This window comes from Aedes aegypti, chromosome 3 (genome assembly GCF_002204515.2).
Source record: "Aedes aegypti strain LVP_AGWG chromosome 3, AaegL5.0 Primary Assembly, whole genome shotgun sequence".
NCBI lineage: Eukaryota > Metazoa > Arthropoda > Insecta > Diptera > Culicidae > Aedes > Aedes aegypti.
Window position 1 is genome coordinate 289,949,165 of NC_035109.1, and position 20,562 is coordinate 289,969,726.

Below are 20,562 nucleotides of genomic sequence, written 5' to 3' on the forward strand. Positions count from 1 at the left end.
ATGCGTTAACGCAAAGAGTGATGCTGACCAAGATATCTAGAAGGGACGTGGTTCATATATGAAATCCCTCATTCAGCCACCTTGGAAACGCAGATTAGCATGCCATGAAATATAACTAATTGTTTGGCAATAGGTTTCAAACACATCCAATCAAACCACCCAACGGTCTAAATTTAAAAATCATTGGATATTGATTTCAGATAATTTCTATGAGTTATCTTCAATTATTTTACCTGTAGAATTGCTCATTTTTGTTTACAACTCATATACAATGCAGATGGTTTGGTACGCTTCCCAACGTATCCGCTAGAGTTTCTTCGAAAATACGCTAAGAGTGCACGTTCCTAATCAGTTGATAACTTGTTGAAAACAAGGTTGAGAGCCTTTCTTTATAACGGCAACACAAATCTTGAGGTAATCCAGAATAATTCTGATGAAACGTTATTGCAAGCCTTCCAATTGACGAAAAACGCACTGGGAACATCAATAATCAGCTAGAAAAAGTTCTGAAATATAAGCAAATTTCAATGTTACATAAATTATATGATAAATACTTTGAGGAAATCACTTCTCTAGTCAGTTAAACTTTTCACGCAACTTTAAACTCTTTATGTTTTCCTGTTTGTACTAAAGTGACGCCAGCCCTGCTCTTTGGAACATATTATCTTAAATGTACAAGCATAATTTGCCATTATTGAGAAACGACCAATCCATTACATGCTCAAAAGGGTCTCCATTAAGATCTCCCCATTAGTATCCAAAGAAGTCTCCGTAGATGGCACCTCGAAGGTTTCCCAAATAGTCTCCGACTTTGCGAATCTTTGCCGACCTTCACGGATTAACACGTATTTTTGCAGAATTTCGCATCCTTAACAGACCTTGTCAGGCCTTCGCCAAGCTCGTGGGATTCAACGAATTTCTCGCGAACTTTTGCAGACTTCCATGAAATTTCGCAAACCTTTGTAGACTTTCGTATCTTTTGGAACATTTTGTCGACGTAAGCCTCCTTTGAATACTTGAGGACTTTCGACTGATTTTTTCTCTAGATTTGTGGTTTTGAAAATTTAGAAGTGGTTTTAAAACATCTTGACCTTATGATGTGTTCGACGTTTTGATTCTATACTATTATCTCAGTTCTACATGGGTCATCTGTGGAACCGGTCCCACAAAGTTCGATTTTATTTTTCTTCATAACCAGCAAATTTGGGTGCTAAACTACACCATTTTGAAGAACCAAACCAACCATAATTTTAATTTTAAGATAATTTTAAGGTTCATTGGCCTTCAAGAAATAGAAAAAGAGTTGCCAAGTTTCAAATTTCGGTATCATGTAAAAAAAAACACATTTGGTTCACATTCAACTCACTAAACCTGTCATATAGGTGGCTGAAGTCCTTCAAAAGATTTCCCACGATCATATTTGAATAAGCCTTCAAAAATGAAGAATTCCAAAACCTAAACTGAACAGTTTATCAGAAAATCATGGAACAGTTCTAAGGCAGTCCCATAAATGAGCAAAAATCCAAGGCCAAAGCTGATCTTAGAGCCTAATTTAGTTTTTACACGATGTCTGTTGTCGAAATTATAAAACAAGTTAATGTGGAGTCAGATTTATACAAATCAATCTGATGAAAATTGATTAAAAAGGATGTTAGAGTCATTTTTATCCGATCTGACCCAGTGACCCACCGCAATGACTCAAAGCGAGTGGAAATTTTCAAAAAATCCTAAGGAACTAGACATGCAGACGATTCCATTCGAGCTAAAACTAAGGTTATCCGTAAAGAATTGTCGAAATGGTTGTAATTTGAACTTCTATTTGCTTCCATTTGTCATTCAAATCTCAATATGATATAGAGAAAACATTATATACCTATATTGAGGTACCAGAGCTCAAAACACGTTCCACAAATTTTTACTCGTTCCAATTCCATATTGAAACGAGTGAATATTTGGGAAACGTGTTTTGAGCTCTGTAATCTCAATAAACCTCAATATAGGTACACTAACCGCCATAAGTATGGAATCGCATCATCTAGTATTGCAACACCTCAATTGAATATTGCAGCACAACACCCCCCTCCCAAAAAAGTTTAGCATCACCCGTAAACTATTACACTAATGACGCAATATCTTGGAAATATATTCTAGCAGGCTCTAGCCCATGAATCTGACTACTTAGAATGTTCGTGTCTTCAGCAAAGTTGGTCAGAAGCTTAAAAGCAATCTCATACAGCACTGATTGGTTAGCCGCTACGTGGCGCTAGGTGCATGTCATTTGATCATATTCTAGCAGGCTCTAGCTCATGAACCTGACCACTTAGAATATTCTAATCTAGAATCTATGAAATTCTAGAAAGTAAGGTTTTCAAGATATTGCGTTATTAGTGTTATAGTTTACGGGTGATGCTAAACTTTTCGGGGTGCTGCAATATTCAACTGGGGTGTTGCAATACTGAGTTATGCGATTCCATACTTATGGTGGGTAGTGTATATAATGTTTTCTCTGTTCTCACTCGTAATATAAAAGTTATCACAACATCCTTATTCAACGCATTGTGTAACGTTTAGCACAAGTCCAACAAGTTTCACTCGATTCGTAATCGAACAATATCGAACCGATATCCATTCCGGCAAAAGTTTCCGCTTTCACTGAAGTTCTGCTGCAATAAAATCGATTTTCATCACGCGCACCAAAACTTCAACCAGACTTTCCCATCCGGAGCAATAATCGTTGTTGCTCCCCGCAGCAGATGTCAGAAGAATCAAACTTCACAGTCGCTTCCTTCCTCCCGCGGTCTTCGTTCGTCTGCCATCTTGCGGATATCGCCGCAATACACGGCATGAATGTGCGGTCTGCATATGCGAGGAGGAGCAGAGTGACAGTGCAGTGGTGTCGTATCATCCAAAGTTTGACAACCCGCAGTAATAAATTTATAATTTAGCCATTCCTCAACTTGGCGCAAGGACATGAAGGAGGAGGGATCGGGGATGGGGTGTGCCAACATTCTGTGCCTCACCAACCCGGGGCCCATCACGGTTTATGACGGAAAGTTATTTCCATCATCATGTCGTTTGTTCCTTCGAGACGCATCACCGCACTGACAGACAGTAAGTTAGCGTGGCAGACGCTTATTTTAAGGCTTGTCTTATCACACAAAATGGAGATCATCATCATGATGACTTTGTCGATGGGGAACTTGAGTTTTTGACAGTAGTGGAAGAGAGGTGTACACGCAATAAGTTACTTTATTTGAATTGCGCATGGAGACATTTGAAAGATAAACTACTTTGTCAAACAAATGTGTTTAACAGAACAATTGTCTGGTAATCATCTTAAACGGAAACAAGTTCAGCATCGCAGGTTTTGTTTGTTGGTTAACTTTTTTTGTTCGAGTTTTATACAAGAAAAGGTACCGTAAAACGTAGACTTTGATAATTTGTTTTGAAAGACAATCTGTTGCTGGTACTGGTATTTTCGTTATCATTATCGCTATATATGGAAACTTCTGAATTAGATCACGAAAATGGCTCCGGTTTTAAAAATTCTTTCCGTAAAAAAATGTAACTGAATACAATTTCTATTATAACTAGGCTGTCAATAATAGGTGACGAGCTGTTTATAACATCGTCAAATAGTAATCGTAGAACAGATTGTTTGTAAGCGTTTCTAAAATGCTGAAACCCACAAATTTTCAATGTTCGAATAAAAATGTCTCAAATGTTTTCAATTTAAACGAAAATTGCTCGAACATGAAGTGTCATAATAATACAACTTACTTTTGTATTCTTTTTGCTTAACCGATCAACAGAAATTATGTTAATTTGTTAAGTATGTTGTTGATCCAATATTATCAAAGTTTTACGGTACTATAAAAAAAAAAACAAAATTCTTCTGAAACTTATTTGATATGATTTGTAACAGTTACAACCACCATCACATTCAAAACAAATTCAGCCAATATTCTTATCAATTCCCATATTCTTTTCCCTTTACAGACAATCAACCCAGGGTCGAATGATCGTCGTAGGCGATGGAGCACTGCTGATAGTCGGCACGTTCAAAAGACGAGTTCCGGATCCTGATTTCAAGGTGAGAAACACTTGCTGCATCCATAAACATCCATTCCGAGTAGGTACCGGGTCGTTACTATTCCTTACCCCCCGTTAGTAGCAACCGAAAGCATTCCTCTCTGCCACCTGAATTGCACACCGCAGCAGAGCATAAACTGAAATTCAATTTACCTGTCAACCACCCGCCGGATTATTTTTAACAAAATTCACAAGAAAATTCCAGTCTCCGGAGTCCGTTTGCCTTGTTCGTTCCGGCGGAGGTGACTTTCAATTCCGAGCGCATAACAGGAAACAAAATTGAATTTTTCCACCACTGTTGATGGTCTCTTGCAGTTCTGTCACCGCACCACCCGGAATATCTTTGTGCAAAAGATGGGCACCCCCTTGCCTCTTCACCCTCTCAGTGTAGTTGACCGACCTTCAGCATACGTCACAAGCGATGATCCTCACCGCAGTTTTGCACGTAGTCATTCGTGTCCAGGGTTGGTTCTGGGGAAATCATTTGAATTATTTTTAAAATTGAAATCGTTGAACAATCTTTTCCACTTCATTGGTATTTTTCGGTGACGGGTAATGATTTCTGATATAGAAATTTTACGTTTCAACCTACTTTATTTCGGTCATCTTCAGAAAAAATTCCGCCGACCGTTCGTCCGTCTCGGCGGTATACTTAAATTAAGTATACCGCCGAGACGGACGAACGGTCGGCGGAATTTTTTCTGAAGATGACCGAAATAAAGTAGGTTGAAACGTAAAATTTCTATATCAGAAATCATTACCCGTCACCGAAAAATACCAATGAAGTGGAAAAGATTAAGAGAACGGTGATCAAAACCACAGCAAGAATCGTTGAACAATAAAATTAATGCATTTATGTAACAATTGTAGACTGAAACCATCATCCACGTAATGGTTCTGAAGTACGTAATAAGATATTTGCGTAAAGGGAACCAGTGAGCAAATGAAATTCCCATCCTGAAATAAAGTTTGTACTAAATTTCGTAGATTGTTATCGTGTATGGTCTAATCCACCGGTGTACTAAATTCACTCGGACTGAGAATTGTGACACTTGAGCGGGGCACGCTCCCGTATGATCCCCACGTGATCTGGACCCGCTCTAGTGTCAAAATTCTTCGACCGAGTTAGTTTAGTACACCAGTGGATAAGACCATAGCTATGTCAGCCATTTTTCTTCTTGGCATTACGTCCTCACTGGGACAGAGCCTGCTTCTCAGTTAAGTGTTCAATGAACAATTCCACAGTTTTTAACTGAGAGCTTTCTTTGCTTTTTGTCCAGGGAAGTCAAGGAAATTTCCATTACGAAAAGATCCTGGACCGACCGGGATTCGAACCCATACACTTTCAGCATGGCTTTGCTTAATAGCCGCGGCCTTAATGGCTACTTTGATGTCACACTGCTCTTTGAGAGCAGCCGACTGTTGGAAATTAAAAAATGATACAATTTGTCTTGGTATGTACCTGAGAAATAGACATAAAGATTAGACCGCTATTGTCGCTGCTAATGCTAGTCTGAGAGAGGGGAGACAGCTGGCTTAGATTGCGAGCTCCCAAAAGTCAAGGAAACCTGTCATCAACTGTCACTGGAAAACCGCACATTCGAAGGGCAGAGCGTGAAAAACCGTAAAAAATTGGCCAAACTAAAACTGGATGTAATTGAAAATTCAGGTTGTTTTCCTATACTCTTGCATGTAAAATCGTTGATTATTTAATTATTGTCGATTGGACACAAATTGCTATTGAATTTTCTTAATTTTGTGATCTTTTTGATAACAAATGGGATGTGAAAATAGTTTTGACCCAGCTTGTGCTCTCCGAACCATTGTGCACAACCCAAACATGAGGAGAAGAAATCAAAGAAGCCAAGAAAACAAGCCAGTTGTCAGTGAGCTGTCTCCTCTCTCTCAGATGCTAGTATGTGGTTTTTGGATATGGTACTCAAAGTGTCACTTTTTTTCAATTTCACCATAGCAACCTGCTTTTAGAACCAAAACATTTACCCCGTCCGGTTTTCTTGCCTTCGCGCGCCTTTCGTGGCTTGTTGAAACAAATAGTTTTTCGTGTGTCCTGAAAATTATATTTTACCTACAGAAGATACTCTCGATTAGGTGTGCTGTTGCACAGGTGATTATTGTGTTAGATGGATGATCAGTCAAACATACGACTGAAATATTAAAATGCTTGTTCACTATTCTAGGTCGCTCGTAGATTTAGCCCTCACAAGGTATGATGCGTATCGCTTGCGTTCGTGAGATACACGAAAGCTTCCATGTAATTCAAATTGCGGCCAATGGAGTACTTCAAACTGCGACTCAAAAGACTTCTTATCGTGTGAGTTTTCCATCCGTAGTTGTTCCGGAGACAGAGGTCATTTAACCTCTCTTCCCGCGCCAACACATAAGTTAAAAACAAAACAATCAATTTGACACTTTGCGTACCGTCGGATCGCACCAATAGAGCTTAGTGACATTTGAACACACGTAGACTAGCATACGCTCGTCATACACAGTTTGTTTTTGTTTTCATCAAAGAAACTTGCACACGCTTTCCAGACTCATCAAAATGCATATGGAAATATTACCCAATTTGAAAGATTTACACCCGGATTCTGGGTGTTTTTCGAGACAGAGAGCATATTGTTTTCCTCTAAGGTTCACAACTACTTCTACACTAGGGCACCCATACCATTGGGCGTGATAACCACTATAAAAATCAAGGCTACTGTGGTTGATTCATCACCATCACAGCCACAGTATGGGACCCGTAACGCAGGTAGATCACCTTTTCGAGGTGCGTTACGGGGTAAGATCTACCAAATTGTGCTCTTGTTGTATCTGTTCTAGTGAATACTTTTAAGATAGGGTCGGAAGAGTACACTAGGACCCACCTATTTGTCCTAGATGATGAGGAGGTCGAAGTGGAAAAATGGCTCAATCAGCATCTGAGGTTGGTTTCAACGCATGAGACAATTTCTTTCCGAGTTCAAGAGTTTATCTTTCGATATCTAGGAGGGAAACGATTCCGAAACAGTGGAGTAGCAGACCTCTTAACTTCTAAAATAAGCTTTTGTTTCAAGGAATCTAAATGTCTCATGCGATGAAACTTGTTCACAGTTTCAAAAAACGACTTTGAACCTTATGAGTAGAAGCAATAATTTGATACGATAGAGTACCGATGCATGGTCAAAATCAGTATCATTCAACCAGCTTAGTGGCCGAACCTGATTAAGGGGCGCGCTTTTGAGAGTTTAATGGTGACAAACTGTTTTCTCAAAAATGTATAAATAGCGGTATCTTTTTCTAAAGAGGCTCTATGCAAAATGGTAAAGAATGATATTTGTATAAAAAACGACTACTTCATTATTTCTCAATAGTAATGGAGTAGAACGACATGCACTAAATAAAGGACACGGGTATACCACAAAAGATCAAAGAAAACTGGTCGCAGTGGTTCATTCCGAACAGAAACAGAAAAAAAAAATGGGACACACAGCGCCTCTAGCGTTCTAAATCTAATATTTCTATTACCTGAGACGAGACTCGCGGAGACGGTCTTCTTTTTCTGCGATTGCTGAGTTTTTTTTCTTATTCCACTCAGTGTTTATATCAATCTTGCGCAAGCCGTTCAAACTTTCACATGACCATCTCAGCAAAAAATTATTGCGCTTGCATCACACCGAAGCATTAATGGCATTTTGAGTGAAAGTTCATGCCAGCAAACGTAGCAGATATTATTAATAACTAGTCTTGTGTCTAGAATCATCAGCATCTATGGAAAATCTGCTCCGCTAACTGAGCACAGCAAAAAATTCTCAAATTTACATGGAACGTATTTTTTTATGATAATCATGTAAAGCGAGTTGCAACTGAACATTCAACGAAAATAAATGTAAACTGTCTCATTGCATTCGATAATGCTTGCAAACTTGAGTGAAACTGAAACATTTCATGATCTTCCATCCAATATTCGCGAATGTTGCATGCTTTCTTGCATCTTGAAAGTGAAATTGCAAACAAGAATTCTCGGTTTACATGATTCTACGCTGAATATTCTGTCAAAAATAATGCACATGGATGGATCGACGGCTTGTCATTCCGTGTGCATTATTTATGATTGAATTTTCAGCGTGAAAATCATGTAAACCGTGCCGTTTTGCATGCAACATTCTTCGAGAGAAGACGTTTCGCGTTCAATATTAAGAATTTTGGTAACAATGTTATAATAGATGTGTTTATAGGATTTATCATTGAATAATACATGAGAAATAGCTTTGCATGATTGAGGCTAATACTACGTTACGTGTAAATCTAAGATTTTTTTGGTGTGAGGTTTTAAATAGTACTTTATTTTGAATACAATACTTTTCACTTTTTCAGTCATAAAAACGATGGGCTGCATTTAACGTTTCGTGACAGCGGGATCTGGGCTGCATATGACATTGATATTTTTTCTCTTCGCGAGTCTCTCTCAGGTATGTACTAACTTCAAGTTGGTAAAACATTCAACGGTCCATATATGAGACGAATCTTCAAACTCTTCGCGGGCCGCCCAAAATTAAGCCTCAGGCTGAATGCGGCCCGCGGGCCGTACGTTGGGCAGCTCTGCTCTGTACCCAGGAAAGTTAAAAACAATCCTCGACCGATGGGATTCGAACCCTCCGCTTGCCTTGTTGAATAACTGCACAATTACCGCTACGCTGACCATTTAGGATCAACCTGGTCTAACTGGACAGATATCAGGTAATTTCAGGGAAGCAATCATTTTCATATTTTTCGTTCTCAAAAAAATAAGTCTAAATGATCATTACAAAGACTAAAGACCAATCAAGATTAACCTGGTGACACTGGAGTGACGCATTTTTTTTTAAATCTTGCCTTCCCTATGCTTAAACGATTTTTATTATGATAAATAGCATTTTCCCAAAGTTTAAAGTGATTTGTAAAAAAAATTGACTATGCATACGTCATTTGAAGTTACAGTCGACTATCCACATCTCGATATCTCTCCCAATGGCGATGATTTCTTCGGTCTAGAGTGTCCATTTTATTTCTGACATCCCGGGGATCCCGGGATTCCCGAAATATACGTAGAATTTGATAAAAACCACTAAATTTCAATGAGAAACAATGACATTTTTTCTCACTATCAACCTTATTTGATAAAGCAGAAAAGCATAATAAAAATGAGAATAAACTAGTATTTATTTTGATGAGAAGATCAACTAACCAAGTAAAAAACACATATAATTTTGTTTAGTTGGGAATTTGTAATGCTTGTCTTTTCAACATTAGCCGTTTTCATGAGCCTATGCTTAGATAGCAAATATGAAAGTACACCTGGCGCGTATAGCTGAAAGTGGCGCAAACCGCAAGCCAGTACCATCTGTAAAAATTAGGCATTGAGAAAATTGACTGAGAAGTTTCAAATCTTGTTTTCCATACAAATATTCAAAAAATTGCAGGAGATTGAAACATGTTTCGATCTTAACGAAACTTTCATTATTTACATTTCACTCTGTTATCTTTCCGAGAAAAATATAAAGATGACCAAATAACGATTCATTTTTGTGTCACACGATGCTAAATTCTGCAGTGGAACTGTCATGCGTTTACTTTTCATTATGGTACAATTCGACTTGGTATTTTTTCCTAATTTTACTGAACAAAAGTGATTTCTCGTTAGTGCAGATGAAAGATCGTTAGAAGATGTAATGAAAACCGATATCAATTCAATTTTGACCAAAATGCAGATGGGACTGACTTGCGATTTACGGCAATAAACTTCAGTCATTAATTTTCAGTAATTAACTTTAAGCATGATCTACAATACCTACAATGATTTTTAATCGCTTCTTTTGTTCTAAAGCTTTAATAACTTTTCAAATGATCGGAGCAAATTGCTTTAAAATTATGACTTAAGTTTTTATCATAATTTCTTTCATAAGTGTTATAGAGAATTTAAAAAAAAATCCAAAGCAAACCCGTAATTAGTCAAATTAAGTTTTGATTTTTGTTAGGTTATTTTTTTTAAAAGTTACATTACCTGTTCGTTTCATTGAAAAAAAAATTGTATTGTTAAATTTGTACTTCCATTTCAACCAAAATGCTAGTTTTATTGAAAATTTGATAAATCCCGGGATTTCCCGGGACAAGCTTAGATTTTTGTCCCGAATCCCTGGACGAGCAAAATGGTCGGGAAATGGACACTCTACTTCGGTCCCTTCATTCTGCATACAATTACTCTCTCCATATCTCTATATTTTGATGTGTTTTTGTTGATTTTTCGTTCCCAACTTTCTCTACGTATGCCGATATGACCATTATCGCGGGTTACTAGACCAAATTTTAGGGATTCCAAACAAATAAGGTACGCGACTTGACATCTGATTGTTTATTATTTTCTTGGTAACGGAGTGGTTTTCAATCTAGTATTCATTAAAAACTTGTTCTTTGTCTCGATCTCTCCCTATCACGATGGTCCCTTCGATATCGAGATGTGGAGAGGCGACTGTAATATGGTGATTACAATAGAAAACGCTAAACTTTAGATATCAGCCCTCTATCTCTTCGTCATGATATTTTATAGAAAAGTGAACAAACTCTTCGCATGTGAAATCCTTTCAGCTACAACTTTGCCGAAGACCACACTATATTAGGTGATATATTCCGAAAACTGACAGCTACTAGACGACGTCAGTCCTATCCACCTCGAACAAATCTGCGAAAAAAATGATCTAGTTGTCCGGAAGGTATATGGTACGATAGGAGTGACGTCACATGTTTACAATCAAACTTGATATTTACATCAGTAAGCCTGCCTTGTTAATTTTTATGCCGTGAAACGCAACTAGGGTTTTGTTCTACTTCGTCGTAAGCGCTTTTATTAGTCGTATCAAACTTTAAAAGTTCCACTACGGCGGATATTCAAACTTACCTGCAGCATAGATTCATTATCCAAGTGAAATTTTGTGTGTTATGTGTGTGATATGGTTTATACAATTGTACACCAAAAATGCAATTAAACTACTGTATTTCGGTAAATAGCTTCAGTTCAATTATCCACTTTGCACTTTTTCATCGAAATTGCATGGACGAACAAGATTTGAGAGAAATGCTTAGCGATCGACTGAGCCACACCACTTTCCAGCACAAGTTTCTTCCCGCCCCCGTGGGTGACTTACTTCGCCGGGCACTTATTTTCACTATGGAAAACCTTCATACTTCTTCACTGAAGGATTTCATTCCAATCACACGCCGTAAAACTTCAATAAATCACCAAATTTTACGAAATTTCCCCAACTGCCGCGTATAATTGAGAATGTAAACAAAGCTCGATCCGTCGTACTGAGAAAAAAATGCTTGTGCGCATCAGGTGTGTACGACGCTCAACGTAAAAATACGGTTCCTTTGATTGTGTTGTTTTCGCTGTACTGTGAGCAAATGCCATAATTGTACGGTCAAAAGTAATTGTGTTCATAGGTTCGGGCTGAATTTTAATGACAAACAATTGATTTTAAAGGAAATTAGTATATTCCATCAGTGTGCATCGGATTTTTTCTTGCTACAGATCAGTGGTTGGTCCATATTTTGATAGTCGTGGGGTTTTAATGTGATCTATCGGTGAATTTTTTTTCCATACATTTTATTTTGTACGGGCTGAAGTGCGCCGAAAAACGAGGTTTTCATGGGTTTTAGTATGAAAAATAGCTGAAAAGTGAAAAAAATCAAAATTCCACCGATAGAATATTTTGAAACCTTCCGATTGTGGAAATGTGGATCGGTTTCTGGTCTCTGGCGGGAGGGAGTCCGATGTACTTTCTATTATTGTAGTCGTCTGGTTCAGACATAGCGTGTATCAGTGCTTGGTTCTTACCTACCATTCTACATACCTAAAACGATAAATAATTAATAAAGTTTTGTTTTGCAGTTCATTTTATGCCTATATACCATAACAACATTTTATTGTTGTCGTTTCATACAAGGGACTAGTGTGTAATGTTATTTATGTTATATTGTGTAGCGTTATACTATATCTACTGTTCATAGATAATAAAAAGGTATACAAATAATTTCTTTGGCTCATAAAATAACAGATAATTTTTATTCATTATAGCTACTAGTCCAGTGGTGGTGCACGAATTACTTATATATAATTGGTTGTTACACTAATTCATTGACATAATTTCCAGAAGCATCATGGAGTCATCGGAGATACTAACATAATCACTGCTATTAATATTTCAGCCGTTCTATTCCGGAAATTGTAATTCGTCCTTATTTTGGAGACTACCTAACGAGGTTCAATTCGTCACAATTAAAGAATGGAAATTCTGAAACATCTATATTCATATCATATACAACTATAAATTCCATTTTATATATTTACTATAATTATTTCATTTATTATATGCTGGGTATTGAGAGGGTGCATTAGGGCATCAGAAAAGTCACAGATGGACGATGTAGTAGGGTGTCAGCCGGAATCTAGGAGAATGTGCCGTAACATCCTTGCACTACATGTTGCTACTTATAAATGACTTTAATGTAATTGTCTTTGTTAACTACAGTAGGCTACAGCGAATGAAACGAAGCGGCGGATGTAATACTATTTTGTTTGTCCTCCCTAAACATATGGAAGCTGGAATTTTGTTTTTGATGTATCCGGAAACTTTATTAACAAATCGGTGATTTTTTATTTTTATTTAAATTAATTGTTTATTTTTATCATTCTTCTCTCGACCAGCACAATATCATCAGTAGCACAAATATTCAAAAGAAAAATATATGTCGGCCGATATAATACTGCATGCTGTTTCACTGCGTCATATTTTATTGTTACTTTCATTTTATTTTCATATTTTATTATCATATTATTATATATATTATAATCTTATCTTATATAGTAGATATCACTATAATTGAATTTCTCATGTTTTGTGGGAGGGAGGGAGCATCAGGGCATCATTGAATTTACAACTGGACAATGAAGTGGAGTGCCAATCGGAGTCAGGAGGAAAAGTGTTAGTCGTTCGCGTCTAGTACTTCTCTCTCCAACAGTTGTGAAAGATTTGACGCGCCCTTCTTCTAACAAACCTTTCCGTGGAAAGCTCGACAAGTATTGCAAATTCTAATACTCAATCTGTTGGATCATATGGCTGGAAGGAGATTCTTTATTTCCCGCGGGTTTCGCGTAAGTGTTTCTACTTACGGGTCCGCCACCCCCCTTTTGGCCCTTCATACAGCGATATGTTGAATGCAGATTGGTAATAAAATTTGACCTTACTGTTGAGTGGAGCCGCATGCAGAGCAAGACTCAAGCAAGGATTGGTGGCTACCTACATACATACATACATACATTAGTATATTCCATCATGCTGAAAGAATGGAGGGAGATGCCCGTAGATCTATATTAGACTGGCCCAGCTCAGTATGGGAGAAAAATAAAGTTGTATGATTCCACGGAGCACCCCCAGGATTATTTCTTGGGGTTAGAAGAAGCCTTTCTGAAAAATTCAGCTCATTTGGTCGTTCCATGAGCTGGCGCATTTGAATTGAAGTTAATATGAGATTCTCAGCTCAAACATATGAGCAACAGCACATAATCTACTGTTTGGTTCAGGAAAATTGATGATCGCGTTTAATTGGATCCAGAATATCAAAAACACTACTTGATATAATAGCGAAGAATATTGTAGAAGATTGTACCACGATCAAAATTATTAAAGTTGGTGTTTTAACTATCTGAAGTATATCATGCAATACTGCTTGTATTTCTTCAACATAGCTTGGAGGTAACCACTAAGCGCATCATAGCCACCTATGACGCTGGGCGAGCTGAGGCACATGTCGCATGCATATAAGTGACTGTACGGGAGTGCTGATCTAAGCCTAACTTTCAACAACTGAAAGAGTAATGAAAATGAGATCAAATCTAGATACAACCTTCTACAATTATGTTCATAAGGGTATCAATTAGTGTATTTGTCATTCTGGGCTTATTTGAACGCGAACAATTAGTATACGGAACGAAACAGTGACATAGGGTCAATTTTCAATATATTTGAAACGAATATCCCATACAAACTTCATAACGATTGCGCCAGCTGGTGGAGCAACCAATTGAGTTGACTTTTTGAGAAAGCGTTTTTCTTACCCTAAGGCTCATATCTAGGGGGTGCCCCGTTGAGTTTTACAACTGTTTTGTTTAAGGGCCAGTATAATCTATATATATATATACTAGTAAAACATTTCATTATAGCGTTCATATGTTGTGTTTTAACCACTCAATACATTACAGTGAGCCGTAAGTTGTGAGGGAATCTGGAAACTGATTGCGACGGAGTTGAAAACGATACGACGGATTGAGAATACGGTAAGATGCATTTTCTTTGCATTGTTTCCAAAAAGAGATCAAGATTTATCAAAATGTTATTGTACAATACTAAAGCCGTTTTGAGAAAGAATTGTTTGGCATCGGTTGTATCAGCATCATTCACTGCAATACTGGGAAAATTACAGTTCTCACTGATCAATGCTTAATACGATGGATACTAGCACATCACCCTAACCTCAAAGTAACCCAGGCTACTATGTTCTACAGCAAAAAAGCAGTGTTGTTCTGAAAGTAATTGAATGATCATCTCAGCATGATTTAGACTTTGTTTTCAACAAACTTATATCAGAATTCCGATTTCAGCTGTGCAAATCTAGGTAAAAGTTTTTTTGCTGACATCTCAGCAATAGTGACGTTTGATGCCAGCGGCTTGGTTGTGCGGATCTCGGCAAAAGAATGAAAATTAGCTCAACTGAGTGTAAATAATAATAATTTATCCTTACGTCCTATCAAAATGTGTTTTTCAACAAAGTTGTAGCTGAACGGATTTCACATGAGAAGAGTTTGTTCACTTTTCCATAAAATATCATGACGAAGAGATAGAAGGCTGAACACAAAAAGTTGGCGTTCTCCATATTACTTCAAAGGGCATGTGCACAGCCAAATTTCTTCCAAATTACTCCAAATGATGGGAGAATAATTTCCATCGTAATTGACACCGTTTAACTGTTTGTTGAAAAAAGAAAGGAAATAGGGTGTCAATGCTAGTAATGGACCCCTTAGTAGCTGAAATTCATTCTCGACGCCTTTCCGCAATTATATATCAGGCAGACATACGTTTTGTAGAGTCTAATAACAAGTTCAATGTCTTTACTTCACAGTACACCCATGCAACATACAAAATCATACGATTTTCCCAGAGAAATATACATATGAAAAACTGTTGTCCGAATGCCTATTATGGACCCTCCCGGGGTCCATAATAGGATTGTTTACAAATTTGACGTTGCGTATTATGGACCCTCCATTTGATTCCCTTGTAATCCGGCTCGCTGCCGGCGAGCCTATTATGGACCCACCTGGAAATGCGTATTATGGACCCTCTTGTGTGGTTTCATTTACAAAACTGTTCAAATATCTGTATTTATGCGCCTCAAACCAAATATTTTGCCTGAAACTGCTGACTAACAATGCAATCGAAGTTCTCCCGGTGGATTTTAATAGGAATAAAGTTGCTTTGAGTGTTAATTTTATGTTTTTCTGTAGGGGGTCCATAATACGCAAAGGGTCCATAACCGGCATCGACTCCCTAAATACCCTGAGCTCGATGAATTACGTATCTATGGAATGCAATTTACGATTTCACGTAAATAGAATTTGATGGAGGTATCAGTGTACTTTTTCCCGAAAGAGGCAATATCAAAGACCACTCGAATTTCGGTTGTACAAAGTGAGCCAACTCTGCCCCTGCTTAGTTCACTAAAATAAACAGCAAACCAGATTCGAACAGCATCCGAGCAAAAATGCAACAGTTTGTGGCGCACCATTTCTCCTCCGCTGGCTGCAACAACAAACATACCAATGCAATTCCACCAAGTTTATGTGCGGTATGTTTTCTGCGCTGCAGCCTCCCCATTCCTACCCTGGGCCCTACGGTACCTTTATTGGCAGCCAGCTGACATCCTGTTTCTCAACCGGAATCGACAGTCGATTTTGTAAGGGAAGACGGGGTAATATGTGCCCCCTACTGAAATACTGAATTGAAACTGTGAATTTAATTGAAAACACTATTTTAATTGAGTTTACAAGGAAATCACATAAACAAGCATGCAAAGGTTGATAACTGTTATTGTCTTGAAAAAATCATATCCAATAAATTTACTTCAAAAGAAATGAATCCATATTCAACGATTTTCAAAACAGTGGTGTAAGTATAACGCGCCACCCAGTTAAAAACGGATTTTTGGTGCACAATGCAGATATTTTCTAAATCCTTATGTATGCTGCAGATGCTATACAGTTTTATTTCTCCTTTGAGCTTAAATTTATGCGGCATAATTTAAATTTCATCGATGCTTTCCGGGCAACCAATATTATGACGAATTTACTCCAAAGGTTCTCAGAATAGTTTTTGAATTTTGTGTTATTGTTGTAGAAATTGTGAAATGTTTCTCCGTAAGAGTTGTTGAAACTGATAGAGCTTTCATATGACATACTCTAATTTGAATAAAATATCTCTTAACATAGATAAATAGAGGTGGCACCTACGGGGTAATGAAAGCGCAATTTACACCGAGTTCCCCCACACGCGAAGAACTGCATGAGCAGAAAGAACAACACAACCGGCGACGATGACGGTGGCTGACTGCGGTATTTCTGCTGCTGTTGCTGAAGCTGTCGAGAAGATGAAAGGAAGTTGGACTTCCTCGGAAAAGGATATTGGAAGCATTTCATTTCCGTCGTCCCACAAACGGATGAACGAAGGCGACGACGACGTTTGGGGGTGGGCGACGAAATGACGACATAGCGCTGCTGGCTTTTGGCTATACCACCATAAAACAACTTTAGATGGCCTTTGTACGAAACAGATGCGGTAAATTGAGCAGGGATTGGATTGTCACTGTTGATTTAGTTTTTGATTTTCATCATGGATGGTGGTTTTTAACAGATTTAAACAGAAATTGGGCTGCTTGTTGGTTGGGCATTAGGCGGCATCCACAAATTATCTAACGCTGTAGGGGGAGGGGGGAGTAGGCTCAAGCGTTACGACTCATACAAAAATTTGAAATTTTTCATACAAAAAGCGTTACGGAGGGGGGGGAGGGGGTCAAGAATTTTCAATTTTAGCGTTACGTAATAAATGGACGCTGCTTTATGAGCTATAAAGAATTGAAGGTGAAAAAAGGTACGAAGATACTCTATGCCCTGGGAAGTCGAGAAAATTTCCAACCCGAAAAGATCCTCGACCGGTGGGATTCGAACCCACGACCCTCAGCTTGGTCATGCTGAATAGCTGCGCGTTTACCGCTACGGCTATCTGGGCCCCTGGATGCTGGAGGTGTCTGGGTTCGATTCCGGGTCGGTCCAGGATCTTTTCGTAATGTAAATTTCCTTGACTTCCCTGGGCATAGAGCATCTTCGTACCTGCCACACGATATACGAATACGAAAATGGCAACTTAGGCAAAGAAAGTTTACAAGGAAATCACATAAACAAGCATGCAAAGGTTGATAACTGTTATTGTCTTGAAAAAATCATATCCAATAAATTTACTTCAAAAGAAATGAATCCATATTCAACGATTTTCAAAACAGTGGTGTAAGTATAACGCGCCACCCAGTTAAAAACGGATTTTTGGTGCACAATGCAGATATTTTCTAAATCCTTATGTATGCTGCAGATGCTATACAGTTTTATTTCTCCTTTGAGCTTAAATTTATGCGGCATAATTTAAATTTCATCGATGCTTTCCGGGCAACCAATATTATGACGAATTTTCTCCAAAGGTTCTCAGATTAGTTTTTGAATTTTGTGTTATTGTTGTAGAAATTGTGAAATGTTTCTCCGTAAGAGTTGTTGAAACTGATAGAGCTTTCATATGACATACTCTAATTTGAATAAAATATCTCTTAACATAGATAAATAGAGGTGGCACCTACGGGGTAATGAAAGCGCAATTTACACCGAGTTCCCCCACACGCGAAGAACTTCATGAGCAGAAAGAACAACACAACCGGCGACGATGACGGTGGCTGACTGCGGTATTTCTGCTGCTGTTGCTGAAGCTGTCGAGAAGATGAAAGGAAGTTGGACTTCCTCGGAAAAGGATATTGGAAGCATTTCATTTCCGTCGTCCCACAAACGGATGAACGAAGGCGACGACGACGTTTGGGGGTGGGCGACGAAATGACGACATAGCGCTGCTGGCTTTTGGCTATACCACCATAAAACAACTTTAGATGGCCTTTGTACGAAACAGATGCGGTAAATTGAGCAGGGATTGGATTGTCACTGTTGATTTAGTTTTTGATTTTCATCATGGATGGTGGTTTTTAACAGATTTAAACAGAAATTGGGCTGCTTGTTGGTTGGGCATTAGGCGGCATCCACAAATTATCTAACGCTGTAGGGGGAGGGGGGAGTAGGCTCAAGCGTTACGACTCATACAAAAATTTGAAATTTTTCATACAAAAAGCGTTACGGAGGGGGGGGAGGGGGTCAAGAATTTTCAATTTTAGCGTTACGTAATAAATGGACGCTGCTTTATGAGCTATAAAGAATTGAAGGTGAAAAAAGGTACGAAGATACTCTATGCCCTGGGAAGTCGAGAAAATTTCCAACCCGAAAAGATCCTCGACCGGTGGGATTCGAACCCACGACCCTCAGCTTGGTCATGCTGAATAGCTGCGCGTTTACCGCTACGGCTATCTGGGCCCCTGGATGCTGGAGGTGTCTGGGTTCGATTCCGGGTCGGTCCAGGATCTTTTCGTAATGTAAATTTCCTTGACTTCCCTGGGCATAGAGCATCTTCGTACCTGCCACACGATATACGAATACGAAAATGGCAACTTAGGCAAAGAAAGCTCTCAGTTAACAACTGTGGAAGTGCTCATTAGAACACTAAGCTGAGAGCCGGCTCTGTCCCAGTGGGGACGTTAATGCCAAGAAGAAGAAGAAGAATAAGAAGAAGAAGAAGAAGAAGAATGACTACTAAGTCACCAAATCAAAGCCTCTTAAATGTGTTTAGTGTATTCTATTCTCCAACCGAAACGCAATGAACACATTTTCATCGAATAATTTTTAGTTTTGAAATGAAAAACTGCTTTTGAAGTTTCGATGATGACGATGATTACGATGACAAAGCGTTGAACGTTAAAATAAATCTTTTTTTTCCAAAATTATCAAGAAATGTTACCTTATCAAAAGTAGTTCTAGAAATTACACAAAATACCCTTTTATAAATTTTTACAGAGTTCTTTAAAAATTATCTTCAGACTACAGAGGTCCCTCATATGATTGGTATCTAAATTATATACGGTGTTCCTGTAACAACACTTCCCTGAATTTCTTCAAGAATTCTGTTAAATATGCATCCAGAAATTGCTAAAGAATATCTTACAGGAACTTATCTTTGTATTCTTTGAGTTAATGCATCAGTTTCAGAATATGTTTCGGTATTTCTTTCATGAATAACCCTATGCAGAAATTCATCTATAGAATCTAAGACAAATGATTGAAAGACAAAACGTTGAAGGGACAGAAAGTCGAAAGACACAAGGTTGAAATGATAAAAGCTTGAAGAGGAACCGAGAAGGGACAAAAGGTCTAACATATTTTTTCCAAGGAAAGAAAATTTTCCATCATGTAAATTACTATCGGCCTTTTTTCCTTTCAACCTTTTGTCTTTCAACCTTTCGTTCCTAAACTGATTCCTGGAATTCGTTCAGAGATTCTATCTTTATCCTTCAGGCATTCCTCCTGCAAAAATCTACAAAAATGCTGTTACATAACATGTCAAACATCATTCATTATCAGGACATAGAATCTTCTCCATGCATTCGCTCAGAATCCCTACAATACACTGTGTTTTATTTTCTCGATTTCATGCGCTTTTTGAATAGCGCCCAAACCGTTGATTTTAGCGATATAGTTTGTTCGGAGAAGTTTTTTGGTTTATGAAAGCGCAACTTTTGACGAAAAAAGTTTTATGATCAATCCTCCTAGCAGTGAGATAGAAAAACTATTTTTTCAAAACATTTAGATAGACATATAGTGTCTTCGGCAAAGTTGTAGAATTGGTCATTTGAAACAACTTTGTCGAAGACACGATTTTTCTATCTCTTATACTTTTTGACAAAAAATGTTAAAATCTTGGAAAAATGTTATAATAAAAAGTATGATTTTTAGGGGCCATTCACATACAACGGCCTACATCTCAAAAAGTATAAGAGATAGAAAAATCGTGTCTTCGACAAAGTTGTTTCAAATGACCAATTCTACAACTTTGCCGAAGACACTATATGTCTATCTAAATGTTTTGAAAAAATAGTTTTTCTATCTCACTGCTAGGAGGATTGATCATAAAACTTTTTTCGTCAAAAGTTGCGCTTTAATATACCAAGAAACTTCTCCGAACA

General features: G+C 38.0%; 1 protein-coding gene across 2 annotated transcripts in view; it reads left to right on the top strand.

Annotated features, from left to right (window-relative positions):
- The window catches only part of LOC110678439, a 273,909-nt gene that overhangs the window by 231,038 nt on the left and 22,309 nt on the right, over window positions 1-20,562 (top strand). For both annotated transcript variants that reach the window (XM_021851329.1, XM_021851328.1), the window contains one exon: window positions 4,000-4,093. In XM_021851329.1, coding sequence (XP_021707021.1) covers window positions 4,000-4,093 — 94 coding nt within the window. The remainder of the gene's footprint in view (window positions 1-3,999; window positions 4,094-20,562) is intronic.